Source organism: Apium graveolens, chromosome 6 (genome assembly GCF_009905375.1).
Source record: "Apium graveolens cultivar Ventura chromosome 6, ASM990537v1, whole genome shotgun sequence".
In the NCBI taxonomy this organism is placed as follows: domain Eukaryota; kingdom Viridiplantae; phylum Streptophyta; class Magnoliopsida; order Apiales; family Apiaceae; genus Apium; species Apium graveolens.
This window is the reverse complement of record NC_133652.1, coordinates 255,261,478-255,279,506: the sequence shown is the minus strand read 5'-3', so window position 1 is coordinate 255,279,506 and position 18,029 is coordinate 255,261,478. Positions and strand designations below refer to the sequence as shown.

The 18,029-nt window shown below is 36.8% G+C and overlaps 1 protein-coding gene across 1 annotated transcript; it reads left to right on the top strand.

The window, feature by feature from the left end:
* The first annotated feature begins 12,341 nt into the window (after positions 1-12,341).
* LOC141668506 (uncharacterized) lies at positions 12,342-17,410 on the top strand. The gene is made up of 13 exons (XM_074475391.1): positions 12,342-12,429; positions 12,536-12,597; positions 12,688-12,775; positions 12,874-12,935; positions 13,016-13,097; positions 13,263-13,919; positions 14,613-15,371; positions 15,521-15,670; positions 15,760-15,864; positions 15,967-16,050; positions 16,542-16,674; positions 16,776-16,821; positions 17,092-17,410. Exons 1-13 carry the CDS (start codon positions 12,385-12,387, stop codon positions 17,207-17,209), a joined length of 2,391 nt encoding a protein of 796 aa, XP_074331492.1. The 5' UTR covers positions 12,342-12,384; the 3' UTR covers positions 17,210-17,410.
* Positions 17,411-18,029: the final 619 nt, after the last annotated feature.

Genomic DNA, 18,029 nt, shown 5'->3' with positions numbered 1-18,029 from the left:
CTTCTAATGTCTGTGAAGACATTTCCTTGTGACTCATCAGGTAATATCTGAATCATTGTCAACAAGTTGCCGATCTGCACCTATGTCAGATCCACTATCCGCAGATGCATCCAGGGGATTTAAGCCTGGGGAGGTAGACACTGACCACTGACATATGGCTTTTGGATCAGTATCCTCTCCTAACACATGTAAAGGTAATTGGTCCACTAACGAACTTGAACAATCGAATCTGACCTTAAAATGGTCGAAACTCTTGTTTCCGTCAACTCATCCTTTATGTGTGTAACCTCTCCTTGTGCATCAAGAATTGATTATGTTTGAAGTGGTGACACTACATCGGATACCTTGGCCGACAGGCAAAATTTAATAGACTCACCCTGTTGAGAGAATGAATCTAGTAACTGTTTTTGTGCCTTTTCAGCCATTACATCTTTTTGAGAAGATGTATGGGGGCTAGCAGTTGTCTCGGTTTAAATACTACTCATCTATGTAGGAGACAGAGCTACTGGGTTGACTACAGAACCTTCCTTATGTGGTGCACTAAGTCACTATCTCCCTCACGCTCATTCATACTACATTTAGTGGTAAGAGAGTGTTGGTTGGTTCTGTTTTTGTGTTTGTCTTTACAGTCTGGGATAGACGTTGTGGGTTTTCAACCTCATGACTGTCAATGAAAGAAAGTCATTGGAGACTGAACCTGTAACACAGAATATATGGTAATAGAGAGAAAATGATTTACAATAGTGATTTCAAAAAATTTTACATGAAATAAGAAATCACTAATGTAGAAAGAAGTTTGATTTTGTTTTTCAATATGAATGAGTTTTTGATAAAACATTGATCACTTAGGGTAAAGTCTAAGTAATTCTCATTCATGTCAAAAGCTTACAAATATCTGCAACATAATGTTAACAAGATATCATTGACCGATACTTGTCAAGTACTTTAGATACTAATTGTTATGTTGCATAAACAATATACCACTGCACTTATAAAACAATATGATTGTGCCTAGTGATAAGATAGTTATAAATATGACGACTCTACTTATTCATATAAAACTGTAACTGCAGTTAGAGTGCCATACCATGTCCTTGACGATTGCTTGAGCAGTATACTAGTTCATACCAACCTGAAGTGAGATTGTGAAGAATAGATTGCATAGTCCAATAGATCTGCAGCTGCAAAGTCCATGAACTGTGGTGCACTGACTTCCTCTTTTAACTCACCAATCAGGAGTACACTTGTACACATCTTACTAGAGTACAATTCCAAGTGTAATGTGCAGCAGGTGCCTGATATGTCGTAATATTCTCAAGTCTCGTCACTGGTGCTATATGTTAGATACTGCTTCCTGATAATAACCTAGCACAATATACAAAATTACAATGATAACATTCCCAGCTTGCAAACAGCCATATCCCTCAGATAAACCTTTGTTGTTATCTCCAAAGGTAACCAGGGGGCCAGCTTCCTCAACCACATTTGATAGCAGGGCTCTATCTCCGGTCATATGTCTTGATGATCCACTTGTCAAGAATCCACACTAACGGTTACACCTGTATACTGCCCTGCACTTCAAATGGATTAGACCTTCTTCGAAACCCAAACTTGGTTGGGCCCGGCATACTTGTAGAACTGTCCTTTGTCAGACAAAACAATATTTTTAATTTTAATTGTCTCAACTTTCTCAATGACTGAACATTTGACCTTGTAAACAGCCTTAACAAATTTCTGTTTAAGCTTAGGCACAAATGTCTCCTTTCTAGCCTTAGAAGGACTAGCAGTCTTAGACCTATCATGCTTCTTGTTATTCACATGCTGACGAGGAGTAGTCTTATCATTAGACACATGCTTACCATTAAAATAAGCATACATCATATTAAAAGCACAAGACATACAATTAGCAACACCACATGCTTTATGAGAGTGATTAACAGCAGGCAATTTATGCATGGTAGACATGGCATTATTGTTATCCAACTCATGTGTGTCTGAGTTAGTCTCAGTTGCTTTCACAACTTTGACTGGAACTTTCGACTCACTTGACTTGGAAATAATCTTCTCATAAGCATGATCCTCAGCACGTATTTCTTCTTGAATAACAGAAGAGGTCGCATCAAATGGTTCAGCAATTGATGCTTTATAGAGGGGTTCATCAACACCCTTAAGCACATGTGGTACTTCCCTCCCTTTAGCACAGACATGAGGAGGGGAGTTTATGCCTAATTCTCCAATAGCAGCATTGTAATCATATCCTATTCCAGATGTTTGATTAACAGCTTGCTTACTGTAGAACTCTTTAGCCTTCGAACAAGAATTGAAGTAGGCTCTAACCTTAGTCTCAAGACCGGTGATCTTGTCTTTGAGAATAGTTTCGAGTTTTCTATAACAGTCAACTCTATTCTCTAGAAAAGATACCTGTTCTTTTAATTTGTCTTGATTAATATGCACAAGTCTTAATTCATTGACCTCTTTCTCAAGGTCTGTGATCTTTAAACTTAACAGTTCATTATCACGACGTGCACAATCTAAGTTACCTCTTAGATGATAAACCATTTCAGCATCAGAAAGTTTTACCTCTATTCTTGACGATGAAGCTTTTCCATCAATAGCCATAAGAGCAAGATTTCCTTCATCTTCATCTTCACTGTCAGTATCATCCCAGCTTCTTCCCTTTGCCAGATAAGCCCTTTCAGAGTTCTTTCTTACTTGCTTTGGCTTCCTACATTCTGTGGCAAAGTGTCCCAACTCATTGCAGTTATAGCATCTAATGGTGCTTCGATCAACCATCCCTGTTTTGTACCCACCACTGCTGGTGTTAGAGGATGAAGATCCACCTTTCTGGAATTTGTTGTAGTTGGACTTGTACTTAAGCTTGGGATTCCTCCTGAATCTGACATGGGAGAATCTCTTGACAATTTGGGCCATTGATTCATCTTCCAATTGCTCCAGCTCTTCCAAGGAATAAAAATCATCACTTGATTGATTTGTAGTAGGAGGATCATATTCTGCTACTAACTCATTTTCCTCACCCTTGGAAAACTGTACCATTCTTTCTAACTGTTGAGATTGTTGTTGTTGTTGACCTTCAGCTACAAGTGCAGTAGATGTGCTGACCATTCTATCCTTCCCGTAGACTTCCTTCTGTTGAATCTGCTCCAACTCATAGGTTTTTAACACTCCATAGAGCCTGTCCAAAGAAATCTCACTCAGATCTCTAGCTTCTCTAATGGCAGTGATTCTATGTTCAAGATGAGCTGGCAGTGTTAAAAGGAACTTTTTGTTGACCTCCCTGATTGAATAATACTTTCCATTGATGTTCAGGTTGTTGATCAACGCATTGTACCTCTCAAACACTTCAGTAATTCCTTCTCCTGGATTTGATTTGAAATGTTCATATTCAGAGGTTAGGATTTCCAACTTGTTCTCCCTAACTTCCTCTGTGCCTTCATTAATCACCTCAATAGTTTCCCACATGTGTTTGGAATTTTTACAGTTCATCACATGTCTGTTCATCAAGGGATCAAGGGAATCAATTAATATTAATTGAAGGCTGGCATCCAAGGAGGCTTCTTCCTTCTCAGCAGGAGTAAAATCTTCAGGCTCTTTTGGATAGGTTCTAGCTTCAGTAGTCACCACACCATCTATTATTACCTCCGGTTCAATAACCATCGGAGTTTTTATACCCTTCTTTAACAAGTTTGAATATTTGGGATTTGCAACTTGTAAGAATAATAGCATCTTCTTCTTCCACATGATATAATTCTCTTTATCAAATTATGGAATTTTAACGGTTCCAACTTTATGTGAAGTCATTATGAATTTTTGAATAAATAAAAATTCAAGGAGTTGAAAAATCACAAAAGTCTAGGATCTTGATTTGTTCGTTAATCAGAAGGCTCTGATACCAATTGTTAGGTCCCAATGCGTTTGTAGAAGGGGGGTTGAATACAAACAGTACCAAATAATCGAATAAATGCGGAATAAAAAATGTGAAACAAAATTCAAGTTAAATAAGAATATTATTAAACTTGAAGGGTGTTACAACAACTGTATCGATTACAAGGAATTAATCTCAAATTAATTATCACAAATCTAGAATAAATTCGACATGAACTTTTTCTATTTTTGCAATAATTAGAATCAAATGCTAAACGCAATTTGAGATTAAGTTCTAGGGATTTTGATCCGCTAGATTGTTACACAAGAACAAGATAAAGATTTCTAGTTGATTGGATTTAACTTTACAATCTAGAAATTGATCTTGAAGTTTGCAGAGAAGAATGTAATATTGTTCTGCTTCTTTTTCTTTTGTTCTCGGGTTCTGTATGTTGGATGATTGAGTTATATTTAGTTGCTGCTTGTCTGCTTCCTTTTTAATCAACAAAAGAGAATTGACCTGGCAAGACAATCCTGAGCTCAGCAAGACAATCGGTAGGACTATCCTTAGAACTAGCAAGACAATCAGAATGAACTAGCAAGACTTTCGGTATGACAATCAATTGTCATACCGATTGTCATAGTAGTTCAAGAAGATTGTTTTTGCTGAATTAATAAGTGATTTTACTCTAATAATAATTCTGGTAAGACAATCAACTGAATTAGCATGACTTTCGGTATGACTATTGATTGTCATACCGATTGTCATACTAATACAATCAGTTGTCTTTTTGGAATTAAAACAGATTTTAACCAATTAAAAATTCTGAAAATTCTAAATATTAATTCAGAATTAATTAATCAATTAATTTAATTAATCAATAAATTAATCTTTGCAGATATAATTTATTTTCTTAATTAAATTATATGACTTAATTAATTAATAGAGAATTAATACTAATCCTGAGCAGCAACCAATCTTCTGAATATCTTCTGAAAATCATTGAAATTATGAATCAATTCCACCACTTCAATGTTGACACTCGATGTACTGTCTGGTTCATGAGTGACTAACTTCCGTGATGTTTCTTCATGTCTTGACTTTGACACTTTGATTTTCTTCAGATTAAATCCTTGTAATTAATTGATACTCTGACGAGATCTCTGTCACTTGATTAAATCCACGATCTTGATTTATATCACTGAGGCATGATCAACTTCTTGAACTTCTTCCAGTGAATTACCTCCTCAAATCTGTAGATGAACCTTGTTTCTGAATCCTTTGACAGATATTATTTTGCGAGATCTCTCTGACGGTCAATCCACTAATTACTTATTACATTCTTATTTGAGTTGAGTTGAATCCTCGAATATACAAATAGGCTATGACATATGACTTACACCACAACACAGGCTTCTGAATTGAAGGTTACTAATTGCCCTTATCACAAAGCTGGCTGATACTCAACAAATTATGCTTGAGACCATCCACTAGGGCAACCTCTTCAATAATGACATTGTCTTTTGAAATCAAGCCATATCCCACAGTATAACCCTTGTTGTCATCTCCAAAAGTAATACTTAGGCCATCTCTCTCCTTGAACTCTGTGAGCATTGTAGAATCTCCAGTCATGTGCCTTGAACAACCACTATCCAAGTACCAAAGATTCTTTCTATTTCCCTGCACACATCAAAATCAAATCAAGTTGATTTTGGTACCCAATTTTTCTTGGGTCCTGTCTTGTTAGCTTTCTTCTTTGGTTTCTTAGGTTTGATCTCATTTAACTTGAGAATTTCTGATTCATCCTTAGTCATTTGAGTTGGGCCTTTGAAACCAGTCATTAAAATAGAATTATCATGCACATTTTGATTAGCAGAAAAAGGCATGTTGTTTGCAAACATGTTATTCCAGTAAGGCATGCTAAGTGGCATTTGTGGCATACTAAATGCAGCATAATAAGGATTAGGTGCAAATGGCATATTAAAAAATTGTGCATTCATATTCTGAGCAGACATAGCATTCATAGGCATAGAAGGCATGACATTCAAGTTGGGAAAAGAAGAGGGTACAGATATAGGAGTAGGCATGGCAAGTTTGCAATTAACAGACAAATGATTAACACTACCACACTTAACACAGATTTTTCTTGGAGCATACTTATCAGGTGTGTAGTTGTTATGTTTGTTAATCCCTACTTTCCCATTTCTATTGTTTTTCTTTTTAGTTTCTGTTTTAACCTCAATCTTTTCTAATCTGTCATTCAATTGCTTGATGGACAGATGACCAACATTCACTTTCTTCTCCTTCTTCACTTGATTAGATTCTCCTGAAACAAAGTTTTTGGAAACTGATCCATATTTTTCATTCAACTTGGCAAGCTTGGCTTTGCTCACAGGTTTGCTCACAGCCGACGGATGTGGCTCTTTATCACTCGACTGATAATCCTTTTGATTATCCGACGGATGATACTCATCATCCGTCGAGTCCACATCTGTTAGAAATCCTTCAACCAAATTGGATTCCAGCTTCTCCTTACTCTTTTTCCAGGCTGCATCACAAAAGGACTCAATACCTTGAACTTTAGTGATTTGAGCATGCATATCTCTGGATGATTTCCATGCTTTAATCACTTCCTGTTCTCGTTCAAGCTGCTTCTTTAAAATATCTTATTTCTTCAAGGACTCGGTTAATTTATCCTTAGCAATCTTACACTCAATTCTCAATTTTTCAAATTCAATAAACTGAGACTCTAGCACATTATTCTTCTCACTTAAAAACAAATTGTTTTCTTTAATTTTAGCATTTTCCTTAGTGAGGGACTTAAGTGTAACACACAAGTGATAGAATTCTGTAGATATATCATTGATTGCATCATTACAATCAGCTTTAGATAAATGTGTTAGGTTAGTGGTGATTACCTGATTACTTGAAGAACTTGTTTCTGTTTCATCAGATTTGGCCATCAGGGCTAGATTGACATAGCTTACATCCTCATCTTCATCCAACCCATCAGCTGCCCAGTCATTTTCCTGTGTAATGAAAGCTCTTTCCTTTTTCTTGAGCAACTCAAAATATTTCTGTTTGTAATCAACAGGCTCAAACTTCTTTTTGCTGGAATCTGACTTTCTACACTCACTGGCAAAATGCCCTGCCAAGCCACATTTGAAACATTTGAATTTGGATTTATCCACCATGTTTCCACTTGGCTTGGCTGCTCCAAAGTTCTTTTTGAACTTGAGCTTGGAAAATCTTCTGGAAAGGAATGCCAAATGCTCATCAATATCATCTATGTCATCTTGGCTCAAATGATCTTCATTTTCAGCTACCAGCCTTTTGCCCTTGTTCTCACAGACCTTTGAAGTAGACTCAATAGCTTCTACCTTCATCTCTTTCTCTTTCTCTAACTCAGCAACCAGTGTTATGGGCCCTCCTTTCTTCCTTCCTTTCTCCATCCTCTCATATTGCTCTATTTCAAGCTCATAAGTCTTTAGGATGCCATACAGTCTCTCCAAGGTAAACTCCTTGTATCCTGAGAATTTTTCAATGAGACTGTCATTGGTTTCCACTCCTTTGGAAGAGATCTAAGGAACTTGAGGTTAGAGTCTTTTGTCTGATAGACTTTTCCATGCAACTTCAGAGCATTTATTAGTTTTTGAAATCTACTAAAAATATCAGTGAGAGACTCACTATCTTCACAATGGAAGTGCTCATATTGCTGAATTAGCAGCTGCATCTTATTCTCCCTTACTTGCTCAGTACCATCACAAATAATCTGGATAGTGTCCCAAACCTCCTTGGCTATTTGACAGTTAATGATGTTATCAAACATATCACTATCAACTCCATTGAACAATATATTCATGGCCTTCTTGTCTTTCCTGACTTGCTCAATATCAGGATCTGACCATTCATGCCTAGGCTTGGGAACAAATGGTTCATTGCCTGTTGCAGCTCTCATTGGTACATGAGGACCTCTCTCTATGTAATCTACATATGCCTCATCTTGAGAAAGAAGATGTAGATGCATTTTTACCTTCCAGTGGTGATAATTGTCTTTGTCCAGAAAAGGAATTTTAACTCCAACATCCTTCTTATTCATCTTGCTGTTTGTTGTGATTTTTACACTCTTTGTACTTCAAGAGCTTGCTCTGATACCAATTTTTATTCCGTAACAATACAACAAGAATTACAGAAGGGGGGTTGAATGTAATTCTGGCTTCTTTTTTAGATTTATAAAAATATTCTAACTCAATATATATAAATAAGTGTTTTGATTTGCAAAGTGCGGAATGAAAGAATTAAGTAAATCAAACACAAAGTAATAAAAACACAGGTCTTTAAAACTTTCTGGTGGATTTGAATGTATATATATATATATATATATATATATATATATATATATCGATTTGAGAACTCTGTGAAGCTCAAATTGGCTCACAGCTGCTTTACAAGGTGAACAAACAAACTACAGAGAAATTCTTGACAAGTACAGCTTTTTCTATTTCTCTTCTAAATGTGTTTGCTTAGTTATTTGTTCTACTAGCTACACTTGGTTTATATATCACCAAGTTTACATGGTAATAAGACAGGATAATAAAACAAAACATATTAAGTCTAACTCCATGCTGCATCATTACTCTATTCCAGCATCTTTGAATATCTTCATAATAGCATGGAAATGGTAATGCTTCCTTGTTCTCAATTTCTTGCTAAACAGGCTGCCACATTCCTTTTGCAAACACCCAATGCATGTGACTGTGTTGTCACTGTCAACGGATATTTGAATTGATCATCCGTCGGGTACATGTTTGTTATCCGTCGTGTAGCTTTGTTGATCATCCGTCGGGTAGCTTTGTTGATCATCCGTCGGGTAGCTTTGTTGATCATCCGTCGGGTAGCTTTGTTAATCATCCGTCGGGTAGTTATTTGATACTTGACTCCATTTCATTTATGCAGAATTACAAGATATCTCATATTTATAATTTATCAACCTATTCTACATATCTACTAGTAGTCAACATGACTCATATGCTACTACAGAATCTACACAAAGTTGTTTACAGAAATGTGCTACAATACTTATTATTACATAAGCTACTCACTCGATGGATATCAAATCATCATCCGTCGGGACTATATTGAATCATCCGGGGACTATATTTGATCATCCGTCGAGTGCTACAAAATTGACTAAGTTAAATATACCAAGGTGTTTTGTTTAACTTATCATCAAGTTCACAACATATTCCTAACAAAGACCATTGTTGAGCACGCCTACACCTTTGACAAACTTGTTATTAGAGTCTAAGATCAAACACTTTTCAGGATAAAACATAATATCACAGGCATTATATTTTGCTAGTTTGTATAAAGATAGTAAATTGTGTGAATTGGGGAATGTACATCACATGTGACAATTTAAAACCATTAGGCAAGATAATATCTTCAACATGAGTAATCAAAGTAGTGTCACATGTTGGTGGATTTATAGTGCAACCAGGAGGAGGTGATTGTATGTTGATCATTTTATGCAATGAGGAGGTCATGTGGTATATAGCACCAAAATTCATGATCTATGCCTCATTATCTTTGTCATATGGTCTAGTGAGCACCAGGCCTGAGAAGTTGTAGTCTATTTCATCATATATTTCATATGCTTGCCATGTACCCAATGCATTAGTAGGTAACAACTGGAGCAGCTTCTCGAGTTGTTGAGGAGACACCATAACTCATGGTTGTTGAGATGAGGTGCAATGACCCTGAGCTGCATTTGCCATCTTAGGAGCTTGAGGTTTGCCTCCACTCCAGTTATTTTATTGAGTTTGTTTTCTTTGTGCAGGTGGCCTGTATCTGTGATGCCATCTTTGGAACCCAACAACTGACCAACATTTATCAGATGGGTGATTTTTTCCACCAGAATTGTTGCACGTCACATGTCTTTCATTATGGTGTTGTGGCCCTTTACATTACATCGCAGAGATATCAACATCGAAACCAGTGGTATTTTGCAACATGTCTCTTTGGGATTCTTCATGTTGAAGGGCAAAGCAGGCCGCCTCAACAGTGGGTAAGGGAATTTGCATCAAAAGCTGGCTTTTGTGTGGGCCATAAATCTCATTCAACCCATTCAAGAACTGAAATAGTTTATATTCTTATTTATACGTGTTAACAGCTTGAAGGAAGGCAACAACATATGGGTTAATAGTTTTGATAACAGGGAGAGCACTCGTAGAATCTATTTCTTCTCACAAGGCACTCATGGCAGTAAAATAATGTTCACACTTAAGGTATTTTGTTTTAAAGCAAATAGATCTTTGGAAAGTTTGTACGTTCTTGAACCATTAGTGAGAGAAAATCTTTTTTCAAGTTGGTTCCAAAATTTCAGCAAATGAATCAATAAAGAGAACATAAACTTACTATCGATGTAGGTCCATCAAGTGGAGGCAAGAAAAGAGGGTTTTGTAGATCTGAAAACGTAAACTTACTACCAGATGCCCGAAGAAGAAGAAGAAGAAGAAGAAGAAGAAGAAGAAGAAGAAGAAGAAGAAGAAGAAGAAGAAGAAGAAGAAGAAGAAGAAGAAGAAGAAGAAGAAGAAGAAGAAGAAGAAGAAGAAGAAGAAGAAGAAGAAGAAGAAGAAGAAGAAGAAGAAGAAGAAGAAGAAGAAGAAGAGAAGAAGAAGAAGAAGAAGAAGAAGAAGAAGAAGAAGAAGAAGAAGAAGAAGAAGAAGAAAGAAGAAGAAGAAGAAGAAGAAGAAGAAGAAGAAGAAGAAGAAGAAGAAGAAGAAGAAGAAGAAGAAGAAGAAGAAGAAGAAGAAGTAGAAGAAGAAGAAGAAGAAGAAGAAGAAGAAGAAGAAGAAGAAGAAGAAGAAGAAGAAGAAGACGAAGAAGAAGACGAAGAAGAAGAGGAAGAAGAAGAGGAAGACGAAAAGGAAGAGGAAGAGGAAGAGGAAGAGGAAGAGGAAGAGGAGGAAGAGGAAGAAGACGAAGAAGAGGAGGAAGAGAAAGAAGAGGAAGAAGAGGACGAAGAGGAGGAGGAGGAGGAAGATGAGGAGGAAGAGGAGGAGGAAGAGAAAGAGGAAGAGGAAGAGGAAAAGGAAGAGGAAGACGAAGACGAAGAGGAAGACGAAGAGGATGATGAAGACGAAGAGGAAGACGAAGAAGAAGAAGAAGAAGAAGAAGAAGAGTGAACATCAAATATCATATAGTTTGACTGAATGTTCAGCAAACACATCTATTGTAAATAGAATCCACTACAACTATCAAATGTATTCGAAAGTTGACTCATCAAACAGAGCCGCATATTACTTCATTTGTAGCAATTATAGAAAATTCAAGTGGTTGACATCAATTTTGAAGTCTATGACAACATAGTTGTTGACATCAAATCTCATGAAGTTTAACTGAATGTGTGGTGTGGCTCAAGATAGTATGGATAGTTGTTTATCATTCATATTGTATAGATTACCAATAAAATGTATTTAGAATTAATCTGATATTTATCTTCTCGTTTTCAAGTCCCGTGTCGTTTTCGAAAATTAAGTCAAGTCTCGATCTTGAGTCCGAAATAAGTGGAAACATGATGACCCAAATGTAGCCAACTTGGTAAGTACACAAATTCACCATAAGCCCCCTTTATTGGTATACTTAGCAGTAGTATTTTAATTTATAAATTGAACTAAAATCTCATATATTCTTGACGTGGGCCTTGGGTGTTAAACTTTTCTCTAGTCATTGTGGGATTATACGGCTAGATTTGTGTTTCCACCTTCGTATATATGTCCATTGTGCGATTATACTATCAACCTTTACGTCCGCATCTTGACGAGACAAATTTTCGAGAGACGACTCAAATATCATGTGTGACCACACGGGTCAATTTGATATATATTAGTTATTGACTTGTGCATATAAATAAATCATATTGTGAGATGCTATATTAAAATAAATAGTGACAAGAAATACAATTAAAGGAGAAGTTGTAGTACGCTAGTATATATATTATATTACACCTCCATCCGTTAAAACCGCCAATATTCCCTCCTCGCCATTCTCTACCAAAATCTCTCTCTCTTCGATCCTACAGCCATCTTTGTCTGCAACATTTTACAGCTTTGCCATTTGCATTTGGTCCTCTTTAACAATCTCAGCAACTAGCTTTAACCGCCATTTGTTCAACTAAACCAATAAAATTTATTACAAAACATTATATTTTACATTCAAGTTGCATGCATGGTTGGTGTTTTTTGCATGGCTTGTCCTAGACCATACCACATATTTGTTGATATTTCTGATGAATGCTTTCTTTAGCTGGTACGTATGTTTTGTTGATTCTTAGTATGTGATATTATAGCATTTTTGTGTTTTTTATGATTATGTTTTATTTATCCCCAACTCCTTGTAAATGTTTGATTCTTGGATCTGAGGTAGAAGGGTAGAATTTAAGAAAAATGTCGTACCGGAGAACGGAAGAAAAATCAATCGAAAGGATTATTCGAGGTCTTATGAAACTTCCGGAAAATAGGAGATGCATGAATTGTGACCATTTGGTAAGGATTGATGTTCAGTTCTTGAATTCTCTTAGTTATAAATCTGTAATTTCAAATGCATTGTTGTTATGTTTACTTCTTTCAAGTGGTGATTATCTTGTTTCAGGGCCCTCGGTATGTTTGCACAAGTTTTTCGACATTCGTTTGCACAGTCTGCAGTGGAGTACAGTAAGTTGTTGCGCTGAATTTTCATGGTCTATGCCCCTGCTTCGCATCATCTGTTATAAGCTAATTGATTGGGTGCTCTTATAATGTCAGTCGAGAGTTCGGTCATCGAGTTAAATCAGTGTTAGTGGCCACCTTTACTTATGAAGAAGTCATTGCTCTCCAAGCTGGTGGAAATGAGGTATCTGTGCATATGCTCACTTATAATTGCAATAGCCTTTCTAGTATATATTCTCCCTATCACCTATCAACATGTCTATATGCTTTTATACTACGTAGCGAGCAAGAGTAATCTATCTCGGAGCTTGGGATCCAGCACGTAATACTCGGCCTACTGGCAGGTAGTTACTTGTATGTATATATGCTGTATACTAATACTGATTTAATTGCATTCTAACTTGTCCTTCCTTTTGATCTCCAGTGATATTGATAGAGTTCGAGATTTCATCAAGCATGTCTACGTGGATAAAAGATTTACTGGAGAAAGGAGAACCAAAAAATCAGTAAGCTTCTTGCATTTTAAACATTTATCATTAAACAGCTTTGGCTGATGTCATTGAGTTGATCGTGCTAAACGAAGACACTAGACAGTGTGCTAGTCGATGCCTGTCATAGTAAAGCTTGGTTGACTATCTTTTGTTAAATATGGCTTATACTCTGTATAACAGGATGACAAGGATAACTTCAACGGGCGTCATTCAGTTGAGAGGCGTGGTCTGAGTTCAAGGGAGGACTTCTATGAGAGGCTATATCATGAAAGATCAAGTCATAGTGAAAGGGGTGACAGAAATCACAGAGATCATACTGATTACAAAAGTGATAAAACTTATAATAATGGAAAAGATTATAGTAAATATTTTGAGGGAAACAGTCCACATAGCATATATGAAAGATTTGGAAGTCATAGGAGACGATCAGCTGCTCACTTTGAGATAGTCGATAACAGGATTGGAGATGATAGGCATGGAAGACAACGATCAGAAAGCTTAAAGATATCAAAAACTGACACCAGTGTGTCACCAGAACCTCTAAGGAGAGAAGAGAAGGCAGACCGAATGGCGCCAGAACCACAAAAGATGGAACCTCGGAGAAGAGAAGAGAAAGCACAGCGTATGGCGCCAGAACCACAAAAGACGGAACCTAAAAGAAGAGAAGAGAAAGCAGAGCCTATGGCGCCAGAACCACAAATTGTAAGGAAGAAAACAAACGCTCCAGTGTTACGCCCTCTTAAAGATATTATGCGTGAGATTGCTCAAACTAATAAGGCTAGAGATGTCACTAAAACAAATAAGGCTAAAGATGCTGATGACCCTGCCAATCATCAGGTATGACCTATCAACGCCTTAATTGTTTCATATAGTTGCCAGTGTTAAGTATGAAAACCTGAAATTACCACTGAGAACTAAAACAGAGAAAACTGAAAAAAAAATTGATAAGATGGTGCTATCTAACAGGAATCTGCAGTTCATACTACCATTTATTTTAGCTCATTTATAGGTTATGTTAAGTATTATTTTATGCATTAGAGTTTAATTATGTAGGTGGAGGAATGATGATTCGGACCCATTAACTTTCACCATGAATTCGGACCCATTAATTGAGACTGTGAGAATAGGGGGGAGGGGTCTTGCCACTAGGCTATCAACGAATCCTCGTTAACTTGTCACTATTACTTCCCTCTATTTTATGAGGGTGTGATTTGAGTTAAAAGTAAGTAATTTTTAAAAATGCTGAATCTTATCACCTCTGAAAGTTACTAGTACTTTTACTGGTTATACAGTTTCTTTTATTTTTTTGCAAAATAATATTTATTTACTGTTGCATGTATTCAAATTCAAAAACTTGTGTGAACTTAACCTCAAAGCCTTTATAAATCAAGTTCAGTAAGCTAATTTAGGTCGACAAAACACAAGCACCAAAACTAGACAACTCAAATTAAGCCTATTTCTCTTACAGAATTTAGTATATTGAAATGGTTCCACATAAATTGTTTAGATTTTGTATGTTTCTCACTGCAGAAAACAGCACTCTCTGATAGACTTGATTCTGCTGATGAGAAGAAAGATGAAGCAGCAAGTGCAAGTGGTTTAATCAATTTTCAAAATAACCTCGAGTCTCCTGATACTTCCGCTAAGACACAAATAAAAAACGGTTACTCGATTCAATCTTCAGCAATGCAGAAAACTTCTACTCCTCGAAGTGTAAACTGTGTGGAATTTTTATTATCTGAATTATCATTTGCACCAGTAGGGCATGCATCTGAAAATCCAAATACTAATACAGCTTCACCAACTGCACCTAGTACCTCACCAACTGCACCTAATACTTCATCAACTACGCCTGTAGCATCATTAACCAAACCGGTTGCTTCAACAGCAAGTCTATTATCGTCAACCACACCAGTAACTTCATCTGCTGTTGCCACTGCTACTGAAAGTGCATCAACAGCAAAGAAGTTAGCAACCCGCTTTGCTGAGATTGCTGCAGCATCTTCAGCAGCAGGGAATGCACAAACCCATCCTTTTAGTAATACTAATTCAGTATCACAGATGGCTGAAGAGAAGAATGTCCAAACAACACGTCAACATCAACCTTCTGGATCCCCTGCTGAAAATAATAGCTCTACTCCTTTTAGTAGTGCTGATTCAGTGTCACAAGCAGCAGAAGAGAAGAAAGTCCACGCAACACGGCAAGATCAACCTGCTCCATCCCCCGCTGAAAATATTAGCTCTACTGATCCACAGGGCATGCCAACATTTGAAGCTTTGTTTGATCAGGTAAAAGACATCATATCCATTAAACTCAATGTTAGGAGAACCTTATCTCAATAGAAGTTTTTCTTATGTAAATTATCAGGACCTTGAGTTACCTGCCATGTTATTTCTTGTTTTTGCTTTATAAGCAATGATGATTTGAATGCCTGCAGCCATGGCCTTCATTTCCAGAACAAACTGCTCAAGAAGCTCTACGTAATGCATCGGCTGACCAATCATCTCAAGCCGTTTCTGAAGAAGCTCAAAATACTATTTCACCAGGAAATGGATCAAAATCTTCTGAAAGAAAAGAGCTCCCAGCGGTTTCTACCAACCTCACTTGTATTGCTCTTGTGTTTGCTGTCCTCCTCTAAAATAATTTTTTACTAATTGTTTAAAGGAAAATCTTTAGGAACTTTTTACATTCAGCTATCCCGCATATCCTGCACCAATCCATAATTGGCAGATTTATCCACCTCGTGGAATGGGATATGGCATGCAATATGCTCCTTCACCGGTATGGCATATAACTTGGAACAGAGATGAACAAGTTTCTATATCAGTAGACTATTTCTTGATGCAAAATTTGTGTCTCTTTATTCATATTCATTTTTACCAGAATGTGGCTGCTGTTCCCAGTTCTGCAAAATCAGGGAACCCTTTTGATATTGAAGATGACCCTAGACCTGTTCAAGGTGCAATGGTATGTACAGCAGCGAATTTTATATTTCCTTCTAGTAGCTGCATTGTGATCTAATCTGTCACGTGTCTTAACTGATACTAGGATATAAGCATGGTATGGACCTGTCAACTGTTTTATAACTCACACTATTTCATTTTCATAGAAACTGAATAATTGACTCTTGATTCTTGAAACCGATAACCTTTTAATAGTTGGCCTCAGCCTTCAGAGTTACTGCGAAAATTTAAAGTCCCTGTTGCTTCTTAAAAGCTTAAGCTTATATAAGAATATGCACTTAAAGCTGCAGTTTTTGATGTAAAACTCCAGTAGACTGCACTGCATTACAAAAAAACTAAAATGTAATAATATATATATGCAGATTGATTCATTGTCAAGTCAACAAAAGCTTTAAAGATCACGCATTCTTCTCTATATTTTTCTGCAGCCCTATTCTCTATGCATCCAAAAAAAAAATATTCGATAAGATTACTAAGCCTTTACCTTTGAAACAGTTATCCTCAGTAGCATCTGTCCATGGAGCACTTCCGCAAATGTCACCTCATGGAGGCATGCAGCCTCGGCCAGCACCTTATGCATCTGGACTTCCTCAAGAATCACCTTCTGATGGGATGTACATGACTACAGGTATATATTCAATCATCATATCTGAATTACTAACACGTTGGTATAGCAGTTACTGTTCCGCACTTTATTCTCTTTCTCATCTTTTAATTCATTACTTTTAGGAGGATACATGGGGCAACAACTACCGAACAATACCAAAACTCAAAGGTACCTAATAACTGCAGTGCTTCATAGATATATATGTTTATATATACCTCTTCCTGATTACCAGACAACAACATTATGCCTGATCCTACTAAAAAAATCACAATTTTCAGCAAATGCAGTTTTTCATATAATTTGTTTAGTCTTATCTAAATTTACAATTAGTATCATCACTTGATCACTTTGTGTGCATCTTTGTTCACCTGATTTCTTTCCAGCAAAGCAGAACCAATTCTTGTTTCCTAGCCAATAACTTTTGATTGTCGTTCATAGATTGCAAGGAACAGGTAGCTTTGGCAGTGGCTCTACTTTTGCCTCATTTATCCCAGCTCAGCATAATCCTGGTAGTTATTTAAGTAACCCATCTGGCGGTGGCAACCCGTTTGCGTAGTGCAATTTAAGGGATGGTTGATAAAACCGAATGGCTACTTATAGCTGGGTATTGCACAGTAACAAGCAATTGCATGCATTGCCTATTTGGCGCAGCATCATTCTGCACGTTTCGCCAAGATATAATGCTGAAGAGTGAAGATCGTTATAATTCATGTAAAATTACTTCAGTGGTTATATATACAGTTATTGATTCATGTGTTCCTAACTTTCCTTGTTTTTGTTGAAGGATTTCTACACTAATGATTTCAGCATTGCATATATTGTAAGAAACTAGATTGGTTTTCACTGAATTTCACCAAAGAGATTTGCAGCATCTGAACCAACAAACAACCATAAAAAATGAGTCCTTTTGTAGGGGTCCAAGTCCTTCTAACACATAACAAACAGTAAGAGCACCTCGGAAATCCCAACAGATAGTCGTTAAAAATCTCCACAAAAGAGCTATAGCTTTAAAAAGTCATATAGCCAACTTAGCCTTGCCTACAACTGCCACACAATCTCCGCTCAATTTCCGCTCCGCTCAATTTCCGCTCCGCTCTCCCTCACACATGTCATAGCTACAAACTAACATCCTACAAGGTTCGGATAGAATGGGAGCCGGGATATCCTAGTCCCAGAAAAGATAAGTGATGTGCCAATAATATTATTATTATTAGACTATAATTTTAGGAGATGATCTTTTTTGCTTAATTAGTCAATCCTTTTCAATGGGGTTGTTGTCTTTTATTTATACCAAGTCCCAAATGGGCTTTATCTTACAAATTGGGCCTTCTTGGGCTTTACATAATATTTCATAATTATCCTAACTATGATTCCTT

Bases quoted from the DNA above. Each gene is read 5' to 3' on its own strand.
- LOC141668506 (XM_074475391.1), top strand. From the start codon at position 12,385: ATGAAACTTCCGGAAAATAGGAGATGCATGAATTGTGACCATTTG. The intron at 13,098-13,262 runs GTAAGCTTCTTG...TCTGTATAACAG, and splicing joins AAAGGAGAACCAAAAAATCA to GATGACAAGGATAACTTCAA. The intron at 16,051-16,541 runs GTATGTACAGCA...CCTTTGAAACAG, and splicing joins GACCTGTTCAAGGTGCAATG to TTATCCTCAGTAGCATCTGT.